This window comes from Neomonachus schauinslandi, chromosome 7, assembly GCF_002201575.2.
Source record: "Neomonachus schauinslandi chromosome 7, ASM220157v2, whole genome shotgun sequence".
Taxonomy (NCBI): domain Eukaryota; kingdom Metazoa; phylum Chordata; class Mammalia; order Carnivora; family Phocidae; genus Neomonachus; species Neomonachus schauinslandi.
This window is the reverse complement of record NC_058409.1, coordinates 107,996,279-108,012,698: the sequence shown is the minus strand read 5'-3', so window position 1 is coordinate 108,012,698 and position 16,420 is coordinate 107,996,279. Positions and strand designations below refer to the sequence as shown.

Below are 16,420 nucleotides of genomic sequence, written 5' to 3'. Positions count from 1 at the left end.
CCCTCTCTGTAAAATGAAGGACTGCCTTAGACAATTTCTTAAAGTTTTTCTAGTTCTGAGATACTAGGTTCTGTTTTTCTGAAATCATCTGCAAAGTAAATTAAACACATATAGATAACTAAGGACCCCAGTGGGGGGGGGAAAATCACAGTATTGTGGAATGTACAAGCTGAACATGGTAACTCCTATTTTGGATTAACATTAATTAAGAAGGAGAAAACTGTATCACCTGTGGACCACTCCCAAGGAGGCACATCATTGCCAATTCTTCATTCTTCATCTGTGGATTCTGTTTCTCCACCGCAGGGGGCCGTGTCCCCCAGGCTTACCTTGTGGGCTATCTCCGGTTTTAGTGTGTACTATTTTCCCCTGAGGTGTGCTGAGCCTGGCATGAGGTGAGGTTGGATTTCCGCTTTTGATACTGCTTAGGTGGTTGCTTATGCATGCTGTGTGGGTCTGTGGCCCCTCGATTTCCTGAGTCTTTGCCCTTTGATGTAATGCCAGGGTGGTGCCCAACGAACACCTTCTATGGGTCAGGAGAACTGGATCTTTATCCATGCCTGGTGTGTCCGTATCTGTTTCCTCAGCTGCATGCTGGGGGACATAGTGTCTACCATGTCTACTGTGTAGAGAGTGGTCGGAAGACCAAATATTTAGTGAAGGAATCAGATGAGAGAGTGGGTGTGAAATGTGTTGAAAATTATAAGCTGTATTTAATAATAATGGCTGATATTCACTGCATGTGTACTTTGTGTCAAGCACCGTGCTCAGCATTTTCTATGCTTTATCTCTTAATCCTCACAACACGTCACAAGGTGGATGCTACTGGTACCCCACTCTACAGATGAGGAGGCTGACTCAGGCTACCCCGCCCGGGGTCACAGAGCTGAACCTTAAGTTTTGTCTGGCCAAGGAAGATTGTGTCTTAATTGCTATGCTGTCTCTATAGAGAGCAAAATGCAGCAGGACTGAAGTCTGGAAAGGTAGGCAGGAGACATGGGGGAGGGGAAATGGAGGCTCAGGATCGTACAGCTGATCAGTTATAGCTTTGCAGGCTCCATTATCATCATCATCAACATTATCATGGGAAACATTAAGAGCACTGACAAAAAGCATTTACTGTGACAAAAACTTTCTTGCACATAATTTCCACCCATGATACCTCGATGAAGTCAGTATGTTAGTTACCACTGGGATTTCATAGATGGGGAAACCGAGGCTTAAAGACATGAAGCAAACCGGCTCCTCATATATAGTGAGTGAGGCCAGGTCTATGTGATGCCAGAGCCTGGCTTGTAACCACCACACAAGCTAAGGGCAAACTGCTATTCTTTTAGGAGGAATCTGTGCCCAGGAAATAGATCTCTGTGCGGCCATTGTAGGGAAACAAGTTGAGATGGGCTTGGAGAGCAGGTATGTACACCTGTTCTCAAAGAACCAAGTTCTTTACATAACTGGGAGGTCCCTGACTTGATCTGATGACTATGTACCATTCCAGAAGGAGAGTGTCACCACACAGAGAGTATGAATAATGTGCTTCTGATTTGGGAGGGACAAGAAGAAAAGCATTGGGAGCTCTTAAGACATCCATTCGAAGTGTGGAAAAACTTGTTTTTTTTGACCTGGATACCCAGTGAAAAGCAGCCATGTTTGTTCCTAGTCAACAGGTGGGATCATCTCGGTTTGGAGATAATAGGCCTATTAAATTTTAGGGAGTTTGATCAGCTGTCCTTTGGAGGCGGGCAGGGTCTATTTGACCCTATCAAGACAGGCCTCTTTGCAAAAGGACAGATTTTGGACCATTTGCCCCATGACCGATAGAGCTCAGTGATTTTCACCAGTCCGGGACTGAAAGATTGGATCTAATCTCCATAAATGTTTAGGACCAAATAATTGTGTGAGTCAACAGACACTATACTTGATGACTGGTTTATTTATTTTAAGAAATTATTGAGTACCCATTATTAAATCACTGCGCCAGGGACGCCTGGGTGGCTCAGTCGGTTAAGCGTCTGCCTTCGGCTCAGGTCATGATCCCAGGGTCCTGGGATCGAGTCCTGCATCAGGCTCCCTGCTCCGCGGGGAGCCTGCTTCTCCCTCTGCCTCTCTCTCTCTCTCTCTCTCTGTCTCTCATGAATAAATAAATAAAATCTTAAAAAAAATAAAAAAATAAAAAATAAATCACCACGCCAGCTGCTGAGGTTACCACGGGAAACGAGACAAGATTCCACCCCAGAAATAAGTTACGTTATGGCGAGAGCAGGGATGAATAAGCAGACGGTTAACCCTGTTACATGTTACACCCCGAGTGGTAAGTGCTGTTACGGCCACTGTAAAATGTGTCACGAGAATGGGTGGGAAGAACTCATCGTAGCCTTGGGGCAAGCACACAGGTGAACTCACACGTGTACCCGTGTGTGAGAGTGTGCAGGCTTCCTGTGCGGGCAATTCCAGCATAGACTTAGAGGAGCATGGGAAGGAGTCAGCAAGGGAAGGGGGGCTGGTCTGGTGCTCTAGGCAGAGTCCTCAGTGGCACCAGACAGAGACACACCTGTTTGGAGAACTCTAGGGCTTTCCATTATCCAGAAGGGGAAGCGAGAGAGAGAGAGAGAGAGGAGAGATGAAGCAGGGTAGAATCACCAAGGGTCTTCTATGCTTTGCAAAGGAATTGGGGCTTAGTGCTGAAGGTGAAGGGGAGCCACCAGGGAGGCGCTGAACCGGGCAATGGTGTGACTGGATCTGTATTTCAGAAAGACCAGTGTGTGGGAAAGAAGGCTCGGAGTGGGGCTGGATGAGAGTTCAGACTCTTCTGCAGTAATGTGAGCAAGCCCCATGGAAGCCTGAACTTGACTAGGGCCAGGGGGATGTCCAGAAATGGGTGGTTTAGAGGATTTCCTGGCAGTAACATCTGTCTATAGCACTTGGTGACTGGCTGGCTGCTCTCACTTGGCTCATAAAGAGATGACTTTAGGCTGCTTTAATTCCTTTCTCACGAGCTAGATCACTCCCTTCAAAACAAGTACAATTTATTTTTTGTTTTGTTTTGTTTTCAAGGATTGAGAAGAAATTTTTAAAGTATCATTTCATTTATTTATAATCACAAATGTAGTATTTGCTCCTTGCAGAAATTCAAAAAATAGGGAAAGACTGAAAGAAGAAAATTAAAATTATCCGTAAGTCTGCAGTCCAGGGATAATTGCTATTAATGTTTTGGTATTTTTTCCTTCTGGTCTTTTTTTCCAGTATAGTTGATTTATTTTAAACTTTTTACTATGAGAATGTTGAAATATATACAAAAGCAGAGAGAGGAGTTGAATCAACCCAATAGACCCACTGAGGCTTCTAGAAGCAGCCTTCTGCTCTTGCACAGTTGAATTGTAAACTTACAAGCAGCTTTTTACATTTTCTTTTTTTTTATTAAGATTTTATTTATTTATTTGCCAGAGAGAGAGAGAGAGAGCACAAGCAGAGGGAGTGGCAGGCAGAGGGAAAAGCAGGCTCCCCACTGAGCAGGGAGCCCGGTGCGGAACTCAGTCCCAGGACCCTGGGATCATGACCTGAGCTGAAGGCAGATGCTTAGCCAACTGAGCCACCCAGGCATCTCTACATTTTCTTTTCATCTAGAACTTCAGCCTGTTGCTATAATTTTGTTTCTGTTATCCTGGGTGTTTGGCATGTGCTAGCTCTGCTGTCTCTTTGGCCATTTGCACGTGTGTCTTCACCCAAAACATTTAATAGGACAGTAAAAATGCCCCAGTCGCACGGTATGCACTGGAGATCTGAAAAAAAACACCAGATTCCCCCCTCCTTGGGGAAGCCCAATGCAGAGGGTACATATTTCTGGGAGCGAGATGTCCCCAGCAGGAAATAGCAGCCTGTATTTTGACTCACTCACCATAGTTGTCTCAGCAATGGAACCGAAGCTGTTGATGAAAATGTTGCAGCTCACATTCACCGGGGGACCTGCCAATCAAGAGAGATTTCCTGCTTAGCTCCATGGCCAGGAAGGAACCCACAGGATAGAACCCCTTCCTGGAACACTGACTTCAGGGATGGATCCCTCTTGGTGGAGGAGACCCTTACATGCCCTCCACCCCACCCCTGAGCAGCAGGGACTCCCAGCCACATCACTATGCCAGATTCCCTGGTCCCCAAGCGAGCACCAGGTACAGAACACCAGAGGCTAAGCTAGGATGTACTTTCATTAACACAGGATGATTCATCATCCTGCCATATGGCTGAAATCCCTTCCCCAAAGCCCATCGGCTGCCTTCTAATTTGTGGCTGAAATGTATTTACGGCTCCAACATTTGGAGGCCATCTTGGGAATCGCAAGGAACAGCAAGTTCCTTGCCTTGAACTTATGAACCAAGGATGATTGCCTGAAAGGGCGTTGATGGGAATTACCAGCTGAGGAATCCAGAGGGAACCTCAGGGGAAGTCCGTAAGTCTTTATTAAATACTTTCCAGGCAAGCTTTTTGAATTCTACTGCAAAGGATAGGAAAGACATGGAGGAATATTTGCTCTTTGGGATCTCATTGTTAGGGGACCTCTGTCCAGCTGAAACCCAATCTCTTCATTTTTATACTATTAATTGGAGCAGTTACCTTCTACTGAGCATCACAGGGTTTGCTGCTGTGCTGAGAATGTTACTGATACTATCTCATTATATCCTCTCAACAACTCCAGAAGATATGGTTATTACCTGCATTTTGCAGATGAGGAAACAGAGGCTCAGAGAGGTTATTTGTTCATGACCACACAGCTAGTAAGTGGTTGAGCCAGGGTTGGAGTTCAGAGTTCTCTAATTCCAAAGCTGGTGACTGGCTGTACTTGGAGGAGAGAGATTCGGAGAGAGGAAGGGGCATGCTCAAGGTCACAGAGTGGTAGAATGCTGGATTTTAAAAAAGCACTGGGCTTCCCCATAAGCTGACAAGGGGGCCAATATAAAATAACCAGAGAGGAGTGTGAGACTATGGGTAAGATTGCTATAAACCGTAGGCGTCTAGGTGTAAGAGAGGTTCTGGGGAGCAAGGCATTAGGAAAGACCTCGTGACGGTGATAAACCTTGAGCTGACCTTGAAGGTGGGGAAGACTTGGATAATAGCTCATAATCCTTCACATGAAGATTGCAATGTGCAACCTGTGAATTTTTTCAGGTCTGCTTTCTTGTTGATCCCCATGAGGTCCTGAGGGAGCCAGGCCCAAATCACTGTCCCTGCTGTGGAGCTGAGAGTTTTAATAACTTACTTGGGCTTATTTAGCCAGCAAGTGGTGGAGCCAGGACTCACACCCAAGTTTTCTGATTGTGGAAAGAAGGAAGCAAATGTCTTTGTGTCCCCTCTTACCCATTCCTCTCTGTCCTTCTTTAAAAAGTAGCCCAAACATTTTACCCAAACTCAGTCAAAGTTTCCTTCTTTTCAGAACTCTTGGTGTGCAGGAAGGGACCCAGTCTTGTGGTAGGAATCCAGATTTTCCCTCCAAGGGAGTGCCGGGCTTCCTGGGTTTTTGAAGCTCCAATACTCACTGGCTATTTGATTCAGGCACGCCCCTTCCTGTTTCTGGGTTACAATTTCCCCATCGGTCTGGGAGAGTAGCTCTTGATCTGGGTAGACACTCTGCGCTCCTTTGGTTTGGAATTCCCTTATGGAGGCTATCCATGTGAACTACAAGGTTACAGGGTTTGGGGGCTGGAAGGTTTCTTAAGGGTCACCTCATCAGTTTCTTCCCAAACTGCAGTAGAATCACTGGTGAACCATTTACACTGCAGATTCCGTGGCCCAACCCCAGACCCAGTGAACCTGAATCCTTGCAGTGTGGCCTGGAGTGTATTGTTTAACAAGCTAACAGGGTGATTCTCATGCAGGAAAGTTTGGGGGCCACTGGTCTAGTGGCGCCAGCTGCCCACTCAAAGCTGAGTGCTTGAACACCTCCGACGGTGGGGACCTCATTTCATCGTCAGCAGCTCTTCCCATAGCTGGATACCTCTGTCTGCTAAAAAATTTCCCTTTTGCTGAGTGGAAATCTGCCTCCTTGTCACTTCCACCTAAACAAAGACCCATTAAAATTTTTTTCCCCCCTCATTTAGACTCAGACCCAGGCTTTTCTTTTCATTCGGTCTCATGCCATTAAAATGCCCCAAAGAGTTACTGCCTGTGCCTTGAAATGACGCACTCAGAGTTCCCACCAGGCGCTGCAAGTGTCTGCTGCTGTGACACCCATATAAATTAGATCCTGATTTATGTGTGTGAGAGGGCGCCAGCCAAAGGGACCCCCTGGGGAGGTGCGGTTCATTGATATAAATCTGAAATTAAATTATCCTCGAGAAAATTACAATCCGGCTGCCTTTGGCAGCAGGATAATGTATATATTTCATTAAATATTAAAGTTTAATTTTGCTTTTGTGTATGTGTTTGTATTAGGCTGTGCCCCTGATCCTGGGAGCCATTATCCTACACAAAGTCTTAAGGAGGATTCAGACTATCAGCGCTGGAAGGGCCTAGATCCTACTGGATCATTTTACAGATGTGGAAACAGAGGCCCAGATATGTCAAGTGATGGCCTTCGGGTCACACTATCAGGTCAGCAGTGGGAGGACTGGACTCCAGTTTTCGCCCGCTTTCCTTCTGTGTTTTGGTTTGTATTGCCACTGTGTTCTGCAGACCAAGCCTGCTGTTTCTGCCACCCCATCTTCAGGAGAGTCAAGAGCAGGCAAGGTTTCTGGTGCCTGCAGAGAACTGCTGAGTGATTAATCACTCTGTGGAGTTTTCAAACAACACAGGCCTCTTCCTCTTGTGTTAGGGTCACAGGGCCTTATATATACGGCCTTTTCGGGAGCTCTGTGGTTTGTATGGGGCTTTTGGGAATGCTGTTTGTGCCTTGAGTGGAAGTGTGAAGGGACCAGAGGACTCAGGGGCAGGAGAACCCTCATGGCTCTTACCACGAGGGAGAACAGAGAAACCTTGCTTCCCGGTTTCTGGGGCGTGGGGGTGGGGGAGGGGGGTGTCTAGAAAGATGTACCTTGCTCAGAGCCCGACTTGGAGGGGACTGAAGGGGGTAGAGACACTGCAGGTTTGGGAAAAACCTAAGACATTATCTAGTCCTGTAGATTTGGGGCCCGGATGTTCAAAGTAAGGCTCTCAGACTGGGGAGAAGGGTCTTCATTAATTCAATAATTTTATAGTCTGGGTCAAAGTTTACTTCTTAAAACTGTCCACTGCTAAGCCAATAAGTAAGTAAATAAATGAATGAATAAACAAATCAACAAATCACTAGCATTAGACAAAGAATTGAGTAAATGTAGCTGAGTGAAAATCCTAGTCTTGACAGCATCCCTTGGAAAAGTCACTTAACTGCTTTAAGCCTTAGCACATATTTTGGTTCATTCGTTCATTCATTCAGCTTTGAAAGGTTTATTGAGGGCCATCTATGTGCAAGTGCAGTGCTATGCATGAAGGATGACTAACACATGAACCCTGGATGAATACACATTCAACAAACGAGTTCCTCCTTTCTCTGGAGAGCTAGACCGCGGCACTCAGGTTGGAGTTCTGAGAGAGCCCAGCAGGGGGCGTGGTGGGCCGGAATTCCAGAAAATTGTCCCAGGCGCGGGAGGCAACCTGGTGGTCAGCTCTTGAACGTGTTCAATTTGGCCAATGGTGTTTCTAAAAGATGTCATTTAGCTGCCAACTTGGAAGATTTCACAGAAAACCCTAGACTCAAGTCTTACCTCGGAAGGCCTGCTGCCCTGGGCCTGCATTCCTACCTGGCAGCTCCCTGAGCCTGTGCTTTCTGGTTTTCTCTTATCCCCATCCAGCTTCACTCATGTGTCATACCTGATCCCTCTGGGTGTCTGAGGTTGTGACCCTGGTGAAGGGCTGGGGTCCAGACACTATAGCAGCAAACTTGGTCCTGACTTACCTGCCCTTGAGGGAACCAAGGTCATGCTAAGGATGTTGGAAGATCGGGCCTCAGGAGAAGGGGCCAGGGGAGCCTGGAGGTAAACAGGAGTGGGAGGTGGGCCCCAACGACCCACCCCAGTGCATCTCACAGGCCACTTTCCATTTGCAGAGCACTCTGAGAAGGGTACTTAGAGAATGGGGAGCAAGGTAAGCAAATATTAGGGAGCTGTTACCAGCTGTCACATCCCTTGTTTGGTCTTGGACTTGAGCCAAAAGAAACAGTGAGGAAGGGCATCTGGAATCAAGAATTGAGGGCGCCTGGGTGGCTCAGTCGGTTAAGCGACTGCCTTCGGCTCAGGTCATGATCCTGGAGTCCCGGGATCGAGTCCCGCATCGGGCTCCCTGCTCGGCGGGGAGTTTGCTTCTCCCTCTGACCCTCCTCCCTCTCATGCTCTCTGTCTCTCATTCTCTCTCTCTCAAATAAATAAATAAAATCTTTAAAAACAAAAAAAAAAGAATTGATTAGAAGGCTGGCAGTTGGTCCTTGAAATAAGATTTCTGCAGGGGTCCTGGGAGGATGGTCGGAGTGCACAGGATCCCCAGGAGCTCCTCAAGACCACACCTGCAGAAGTCTGCTCAGCGGCTTGAGATTACTGCAACTTCTGGGGTGTCCCCGGACAAAGGGGCCCTGCCTCCTCTCGTAACAGACGTCAGGACCTCGTAGGACCCCGAGAGCTCAAAGAAACTTCTCAGATCACTCTGGTGAGGATTTGTAAATTGGTTGCCCACAGGACATATCTGGCTCACAAACATGTTTTGTTTGAATTTACATGTTTTCAGGATCAGGAAATTTTGCATAAATCTTGATTTCTGGCTCTTCTTAGAATATTGGATGATCTGGCAACATGGGGCCCTGATTCCTGCAGGGTAACTGTGGGCTGGGGCTAAGGAGAGGCTGTCCCCTTTCGAGGGACCTGCACCTCTGTTTCTCCACAGTTGCTACAACTCCCTTTGGCCTTACTTTTGGCTCACCTCACTCATTTAAGTGACCTGCCTAATCCCTGTAGCCATTTGAAATTGTGACTCTGAGTTAGACTAGAACGTTTCAAAATTATATATCAATCCCTGGGAACTTCCAGCTGATGAATTTTAGTTGGAAATTTCTTCTCTAAAACAAATCGAAGTAGGATGGCTTGGGAGAGAAGCGAGGGTGGGCTTGCTCATTATTCCCTCTGCTCCCTTTTCGGGCACAGTTTAAAACCCACAGGGAGAGCCAACTCTATCCCCGTAGAGATGAGGAACTGAAGCCCAGAGAAAGGAAGAGGCTTATCAAAGTTCAGAGCATACGTTTGTGCCTGAGGCACAACGTGGACCTATTTCTCCACATTTCATGTTTGTCTATCTGTCCATTATACCAGAGGGAGCCAATAGGTTGTTTTTTTTTTTTTTAATTTTATTTTATTATGTTAGTCACCATACAATACATTATTGGTTTTTTTGTTTTTTTTGTTTTTTAGATTTTATTTATTTATTTGAGAGAGAGCGAATGAGAGAGAGAGCACGAGAGGGAAGAGGGTCAGAGGGAGAAGCAGACTCCCTGCTCAGCAGGGAGCCTGATGTGGGACTCGATCCCGGGACTCCAGGATCATGACCTGAGTTGAAGGCAGTCGCTCAACCAACTGAGCCACCCAGGCACCCACATTATTGGTTTTTGATGTGGTGATCCACGATCCATTGTTTTCGTATAACACCCAGTGCCCCATGCAGTACCTTAATACCCATCACCGGGCTAACCAATCCCCCCTCCCCCCTCCCCTCTAGAACCCTGTTTGTTTCTCAGAGTCCATAGTCTCTCATGGTTTATCTCTCCCTCTGATTCCTGCCCCCCCATTTTTCCCTTCCTTCTCCTAATGTCCTCCATGCTATTCCTTATGTGCCACAAATAAGTGAAACCATATGATAATTGACTTTCTCTGCTTGACTTATTTCACTTAATCTCCTCCAGTCCCATCCATGTTGATGTAAAAGTTGGGTATTCATCCTTCCTGATGGCTGAGTAATATTCCATTGTATATATGGACCACATCTTCTTTATCCATTCATCTGTTGAAGGGCATCTCGGCACAGAATGGGAGCCAATAGGTTTTAATTCACCTACTGACTCCTGGCAACCAGAGGTATTGCTGAGGGGGATTCTCTGAGGCATTGTTTCGGGCTTGGTGGGGAGGAGACAGAACGGACTAACAATGTCTGCCTGTGGGCGAGGAAAGAGTCACGGGATTCATACCCTGTGTTTACCATCTGCATACAAAACCATGCTGCTTGATTCTGTAATATAGGAAAGCAGACCCCTGCGGATCTGGAAGGAAAGTTTACTCTACCTTTAAAGTTGGGCCTGATCCTGGCGTCATATCCAGAGGTTCTCCCCATTAGCTTATCCAGGAAATCTGAGGGTGACATAGGCTTGGGCGCGGAGCGGGCAGCTTCAGCCTCCTTGGAAGCAGCAAGGCTAAGAAAGGAGAGAGGAAAGCAGAGGGTTAATGATGGCTGTGTGATCGATCATATGCCAGCCTTGCCCAGACCCAAGAGCCACCAGAGTGTTCTCAGCCTGAGAAATAGGCAGTGTGGGTCCTTAATGAATGAGGAAAGGCCAGGTTAAATTGTTTAGTCGGCCAGATACCCGCCAACATGGGATCCTGGCAGGCAGCTGTGTGTCTCATGCTTCGGAGAAGCTGCTACCTCTTCAGGCTGCCTCTCTGGGGTTTTGTGCAATCACACTCGGCTGTGGGGCCTCCCTGGGGAGGAGATCGAACGGTTAACTTCCCAGGAGGCCCAGCCCTGTGTTTTAGGTGCCTGCACTCTCATGGGTCTGGGGAATAGCACATCCAGAGGGAGTCTTAGAGATCTTATAGTCTAGCCTTTCCCCAAAGTTTCTTTTCAGAATCAGCCACTAATTAAAAAAAAATGTTGCCCGAGTCAAATACATTTGGGAACAGAAATTTAACCAGGCATCTTTACCTCGAGTCTTCTCAGAAGCTTTAACAAGCTTAGAGGCCTATACTTAGGGGACTACCATCTCATGAAACATACAGTTTAGAAAATGCTCAGTTGGGAACATTGAGGTACAGTTAGTGGAAGAGGCTGACGTAGGTCCCAGAGTAAACCAGTCTGCCTCAGTGTATCCAGACCGGGGGATCTGAGATCAGACTGCTGGGGTGCTTCACACTGTTTCTGTCACCAGCCCCCACACAACAAAGTACTCTCAGGTCCTCATTCATGCCATGGCATGGATTACCGATGTCTAAGAACAGTGGCTGTCCCCCTGCCACACTCTCAAAGGTGTGCAGATTTCTAGGAAGAGTCAAGATTGGAAGCTGAAGGGTTAAAGAACAGTCCTTTGGGTTGCTTTGGGCAAATGAGATTTCCTAGTCCTGAACTGATACCAGGAGATAGCTGGGAGCAAGTGCAAATGTGGTGTGTGGTGCTGTCAGGGGCTAGTACCTTGAAGGACACGCATGCATGGAGGGATGAGTGTGTGCACGCACTTGTGTGTGTGTGTGTGTGTGTGTTGCGTAAGATGGGAGCTTCTGTCACCTAGCCAAGTAGGACATCGTGTTCCCCAAGGATCTGCACTCAACCTCTCTTGTTCTTCGCCTTGGCTTGTTTCTGATCTCAGTTGTAACAATTTAAGTGATCACCTCTAATGGATGGCTCTCAAGTCTCTCTTGCCTGGCCGCTCCAGAAGCCCCCTTTCTTCATTTGCAAACACCTGCAGGGCGTGTCTAGCTAGATGTCCTGCCTGTGCCTAAAATTTATCTTGCAAACTGAATGCCCCAGCTTCCTCTCTGAACTTGCTCCTCCAGAGCCCGCTTCCCCAGACAGCACCAGCATTTGGCCACTGTCTAGCCTACAAGCTCCAGAGCCATCTTGTCTCCTCGTCCCCCTTTCCTGTCACATCCCTCACTCACCAGGTCCTGGACCATGCTACCTGGTAATATAATTACTTGTGTTTGTGTTTGAAGACCAGGAATCATGGTGTTTTTATTTATTGTTTATTTGTTCTTTTAATCCCCTGCTGTGTCTACCATGGTGTCTCAGACATAATTGATACTCTGATTGCACAGTGAATGAATGAATGAATACGATGCTACTTTAATCAAATATTCTGGTTAGTAGGGTATTCATAAATATTCATGTATGGATTAACAATTTTAAAGTAATTAGACTATTATTTCCAGTAAAAAGAATAATGAAAGCAATCTGGTATTCCTGTGCAATTCCAGAAGGTATTTCAGGATTATTTAGACACTCATGTTATGTAACCTGAAGATCCCTTATCCATACACTTAAGAGCTCATTTTGATTGATAGGATGAGGGACAAATGCATTTTACTGTTTTTTTTTTGTGTGTGAGTCTGGATGTTTGTGAGTGGGTGTGATGTGGGCAGGTTTCTAGATGTGATGTGTTCAAGTGGGTGGATGTGTATGGATGTGTGTGGGGACTGGGATGCGATGGGGTATTTGTGGTTGTGTGGTGGATTGTGTTACATAGATACATATGTGCAAACGTGAATACCTATGTTCGTGTGAAAGTGTTAAGTACAGCATTTGTGTGTGTACGTGTGGGATGGATGTACATGTGGGGTATAGGGTGTGAGTGTGTTGAAGGCTTGTGTGGATGTATGTATGTGGTATGTGCATCGCATGTATGTATTTCCGAAACGTACTGTGAGATATAATATAGGCTAGCGCAAAAAGAGTGAAAAGAACGGATGACTGGAATTTATCCTGTCTCACTTATTTTTTTTTTTAAAGATTTTATTTATTTATTTGACAGAGACACAGCAAGAAAGGGAACACAAGCAGGCTCCCCGCTGAGCAGGGAGCCCAATACCGGGCTCCATCCCAGGACTCTGGGATCATGACCTGAGCCGAAGGCAGCTGCTTAACCAACTGAGCCACCCCGCCCCTATCCTGTCTCACTTATTTATAAGCTGTGTGACCTTGGGGACGTTACTCAACCTCTCTGAACTTGAGTTGCCTCATAGGTCAAATTAGTTTTACATAAGCAGTAACCGTGGTAGCACAGCTAAAAAACACCTAGGACAGTTTTTGGTACATAATGGGCACTCAATATATTGTCTTGCCCTTGCCTTGCTCTGTGTGTGTGTACGTGTGTGTACGTGTGTGTGTGTGCGCGCGTGCGTGTGCGCGTGCTTGAAGCAGTTCGGAGCCCGTCTGCGGGCATCTTTTGGTCTCACTGCTGCTTTCAGCTGCACCGTTGGCCCTACATGGCTGGAAAGTCATGCCGGATGCCTTCCATGACCCACAGTTAGTACTGCCGTCCCAGCCTTTTCCCCATTCAGCACCAGACTCATGGCTGCTCTGTGGCTCTGGCGTGAGCAAAAGGGACCACAGGCCTGCAACGGGTGATTTATGACTTTTCTGCTGCTATCATTCACTTCTAGAACCTTTCTAGGAGTGGCAGTTATGAAGCTTTCATAAGCTCCTGTTCTCTCCCCAGTCCCTCCTCTCAGACAATAAGATTTGGGAACACAGTACTCCCTCCCAGCAGCTCCGAGAGAACCAGCCATCTCTTGGCCCTTAGGCCTCTTTCATAAGCCTGAATCCTATTATGCCGTATGGGGAGAGAATGAATGTGCCCCAAAGTGTCCCCTACCATTTGCTATTAGCCAAATGTGCCATTTAATACCAGACTCCTCCCCCAAGCTGAGGAGTCCTCTGGTCCCCCTAGCTCTCATGTCTGCAGCATTTGTGGTCCGGTTACCTGGCCACTGACCCACTACAAGCTCTGGCATGGGGAGCTGAAATGAGGGCACGGAGACTCTGAGAGGTTAAGTAACTGCCCTCAGGTCACACAGCACTTGAACGACAGAAGGGTTTAGAACTCAAAGTTTTAAGCGTTGCTTCATCCAAAAGCTACAATGTATGGAAAGCCTTGTAAATTGTGAAGCGTATCCATAACGTTGCTGCTATTATTACTATTTGTTTTGGAAGCTTGTGATATTCTGTGACATCCACGAACATCAGAGCAGGAGTCTGACTCCGCAATTCTGATGCATGCAACTGCACTCACCACACTGAAACATGGAGAAGAAAGAGTTGTGGGTCGCCCCATGACCTGTTTCCTCAAGTGATTCATAGCGAAAATCTTTGAAATTCTGAGATTCGCTAGTCCCAACTGGTATCCCATACCAGTTGGTTTTTTGGGGGTCGCTTTCACATTTTCGGCCCTGTTCTGCACTACCTCTTCTCATCAGCTACAATATTTCCTTAAATTGCCTCACTTCCTTCAAACTTAACTCTTTAAACACCCAACTTGATATTTCATGACTTGCAAATGAAAAAGCAGTGTTATTTGCTGTGACAGACAAAACCCTGCTAGGGAAAGCAGTGAAAACGAAAGAAAAAGAGAAGTCTACAATTCTAGTTACTCGCTGTTGATTACCAACATTCGAACCCAAGGCCTGTCTGGAGTCCCAGGGGAAGACCAGCAAGTATTGTGAAAAGGTTGGAGACACATTAACACCTGACTGAGATCTTCTTCTAGAGATAATGAGAACTTGAAAGAGAAAGATCTCAATCATAATTCACTGGTATTGCGTGTGAACCACCTCTAGTCATCCCCCATCTCTTACTGCCCTAGACCAAAGTTTCCCTCATTCTTTTTCACATACAAAGCCTCCATTTGAATGTCAAACTAGCCATGCCCCTCCACTTGACAATCATTGTACATTTCTGTCTATATTTAGAAAGCACATTTTGCACAGAATTAGTTCAAGGGCCCCCTGTAGTAAATCTGTGCTCTGTGCTTTTGTGCAGAGTAAATATGCATCAAGGAGGTCTTGTTGCACATTTAGAACCACTACCTCTGGTGAACTTGAACCTTTGCTTATCAACTGTGAGCTACTGAACAGAGAAGCTGGGGATGAATTTGAGAAATGAGACATTGGATTGTTAGGATTTGCTGACCCTATGAAAGTATTTGGAAATGGTGCAGATTGTTTCAGGCATTACTGCGATGTAATGGAGTGAATCAGACTTGGTTGAGACAGATTTGATTAATAGTAATTTCAGAAAGACAGTGAGGTCTTCTGGGACCAAGTGGTCTATCCCTTGCTGGGAAGGCTTTATGGCCAAAGCTGCAGTGACTGGACAGAGTATTAAACTCCCTGTCACCTTTAAATCAGGAGATGTGTCACACAGGGAGACTTTGGTAGTTAAAAGACTCAGTTTTGACTCCTAATGAAAGAGACCATGGAAAGATCCAGGAGTGGGTTTTCAAGCCAGGGGTGGGGGGGATGGAGGCAGGGGGACACAGTGAAGTGGGGGTTGTGTGATCTTCAGAGAGTCACTTTTGTGGCTTTCACAGTCATCCTTTGTGGCTTGCAGTTTTCTAAGCTATAAAATAAAGGGTTTAGTATAATCTCTAAGAGTCCTTCTGGCCCTAAACTATCATTTTATTAGTCTGTAATATTCCCTCTTTTTTTCTTTTTCACGCATCTGGTCTTGGCATCTAAATTTGTCTGGAATCTTTTGAAGGAATGTGAACATGTTTGTGACTTGGTTTTTCCCAATCCAGTCTCGAGATTTCTCTCCAGTGGAACAACTCATTTTTCAGGGATTTGTTGGAAAAAAGGCCAGATCAATGCTCAGATTCTCGTTCTCCTGTTGCAACATCAATTGGAAATAGGGAATCAATATGGAGCTGTCAATCCGAATTTCAAATGAGCTGGGGTTGGCAACAATACTGGGGAGAAACAGTTTTCAGTTATACCCTGCATGGCACCACATTCTAGGTTAGCAGAGGGGGTTCCCCCGACAGGTTCCATCTCCTTGATTCAACATGGGTAGACAAGTCGGGAGGTCCAGGGTGGGAAATGGGGAGAAAGAACAAGGTGAGGGGCAGAAGAGAGACTAACAGGCAGAGGGTAACCTAGGGAGAGGTGTGCAGGGCTGGAGGAGAAGCTGCAGGTGCAGGCTGAGAAGGGGAAGGGAGGTGGAGCGGGGAGAGGAGAACGTGAATGTGAAGGTGCCTGGGTGCGGCCAGTGCTATTATCTAGGGGCTCAGTGAGCACAAGGGATGGGCACTCGACTGCACTTAGGTGAGGGTGGGGGCTTTCCAAGAGGCTTTGCGGAGAAGGCGATTTTTACAATAGAGCTTGAAGGTGGGGTGTGGGGTTGGCCTGGAAGAAATAGGGGAGGAGGAGTGCTTTGAGTAGAAGGAACAGCACGTGTTCAGTCTAGAGGTGAGAGAGGGCTTGGAGAACTAAAAGAAGTTTAGCGTGTGTGAGGGAGGGCGGGGCGGAGAGAGAACAGTGACAAGAGGTGAGGATGAAACATTGAGTCTGTGAGGTTGGGAGTAGTAGGGATTGGCCCCCCTGGTCTGTGTCCTTATGGTGGGTCTAAAAGTTAAGGGACGATTACCCCTCCCTAATCCCTTTACACTAAAAAGAAGCCATCCTGATTTCTCAGCCATTTCTGGTTATACTGAATT

The 16,420-nt window shown here is 46.6% G+C and overlaps 1 protein-coding gene across 2 annotated transcripts in view; it reads right to left on the bottom strand.

The window, feature by feature from the left end:
- GLRA1 (glycine receptor alpha 1) overlaps positions 1-16,420 on the bottom strand; it is an 81,832-nt gene that overhangs the window by 39,657 nt on the left and 25,755 nt on the right. For both annotated transcript variants that reach the window (XM_021697229.1, XM_021697235.1), the window contains exons 2-3: positions 10,284-10,411; positions 3,896-3,963 (exon numbers count right to left, since the gene is read on the bottom strand). In XM_021697229.1, coding sequence (XP_021552904.1) covers positions 3,896-3,963; positions 10,284-10,411 — 196 coding nt within the window. The remainder of the gene's footprint in view (positions 1-3,895; positions 3,964-10,283; positions 10,412-16,420) is intronic.